This window comes from Hibiscus syriacus, unplaced genomic scaffold, assembly GCF_006381635.1.
Source record: "Hibiscus syriacus cultivar Baekdansim isolate YM2019G1 unplaced genomic scaffold, ASM638163v2 tig00110813_pilon, whole genome shotgun sequence".
In the NCBI taxonomy this organism is placed as follows: Eukaryota; Viridiplantae; Streptophyta; class Magnoliopsida; order Malvales; family Malvaceae; genus Hibiscus; species Hibiscus syriacus.
Window position 1 is genome coordinate 1,041,790 of NW_024062871.1, and position 1,416 is coordinate 1,043,205.

At 35.6% G+C, this 1,416-nt stretch overlaps 1 protein-coding gene across 1 annotated transcript; it reads right to left on the reverse strand.

Annotated features, from left to right (window-relative positions):
* Positions 1 to 512: 512 nt before the first annotated feature.
* On the reverse strand, positions 513 to 1,146 carry LOC120141723 (ethylene-responsive transcription factor ERF095-like). The gene has a single exon (XM_039156516.1). It carries the CDS (start codon positions 1,119 to 1,121, stop codon positions 528 to 530), a length of 594 nt encoding a protein of 197 aa, XP_039012447.1. The 5' UTR covers positions 1,122 to 1,146; the 3' UTR covers positions 513 to 527.
* Positions 1,147 to 1,416: the final 270 nt, after the last annotated feature.

Genomic DNA, 1,416 nt, shown 5'->3' on the forward strand with positions numbered 1-1,416 from the left:
AATAATTTAAGATCCAATAACTTTTAAACATAAATCAATATTAATTAATTAAAAATCCATATAAAATTTTTATTTTATATTTTTATATTATTTAAATTAATTGTAAATTATTTTTTTGAATTAAAAAATATTCAATTTTTATATAAATTATAAAATTTTAAAAAATTTTGGTTAATTCAAAAATTAACCAAAATTTATTCGGTTCAATTAATATTTTCAACAAAAATCGATTCAATTAACGGTTAAAGAAAAAAAATTATATTAATTCAATTAATAGTAATTTAATTTGATAAAACACCGTTTTAACCGAATAAACACTCCTACCGATGAATAAACTTTTAGCCGAAAATGATTCGTCTTTGTTTCCACCACATAATTCGAATCATGTTGTGCTGGTTGGTCCACCCTATCCCATCTGGGGACCACCTCATCATCCATCCATCCACACATTAATGATTTTATATTAAAAACAATAATTTGATGATTAAAATAATATAGATGACGTGGTATTATTTAGCTGCTGATGCTCATTCTTCGTCTGTAAACTGCAAAAGTTCCCTAAGCTCCTCCTCTGAGAATATTTCCAATGCTTCGTCTTCATTTTCTTTACTACTCTGTCCTTTTCCTCCATTGCTCTTCTCTTTCTCTTTATGCTCTTCACTTTCTTTCTGATCATTTTCTTCTTCTTCTTCTTGCACCATTGTGTAATCTGATAATGGGAAATTGATCTTTGCTTTATTTCCACGGAACTGAATAGCCGCCCTATCATAAGCCCTGGCAGCAGCTTCCGCCGTGTCGAACGTCCCCAGCCAAACCCGAACCGCTAGTTTCGGGTTTCGAATCTCCGCCGCCCATTTCCCCCATGGCCTCTGTCGTACTCCCCTGTAACGCCTCCTCTGTGGCGCCATTGGGACTCTTTGCTGGTTGTTGCTTGGCGGAAAAATACCGTTGATTCCCATTGGAGGACACGCACTGTTAAAACTAGAAAGGCCATTGGTGGAATCAAACACTGAGGTGGAAGTATCAAGTTCAGTACCGTTGATAACATGCAGGAGGGTGGAGACTATGATGTCATGCTCCTTTTCACGACTCAAAGGCAAGGCTCTATTGTAATTTTCCATGTCGTTAAGTTAATAGTTTTGACTACTTTAGATTCGCAAAATTGCAATGATTTTGTCTTTCTGTTCTTCTGCAAAGAGCAGGAAGTGAGTTGGTTTCGAGTATATATATATTATGGAGTCGGAACTGACGGCTGTTAGCTGTCCTTGTTTTGAAGAAGTCCAACTGATGCCACGTGCATAAAAAATAAACAGACAGATTACCTATTGTATTGCGTCACCTCCCACGCCGTTTTGCAAACATAAATTTGTCACTGGAGACAAATAAAAATCTGGACGCGTGAAAATTCAGTTGCCA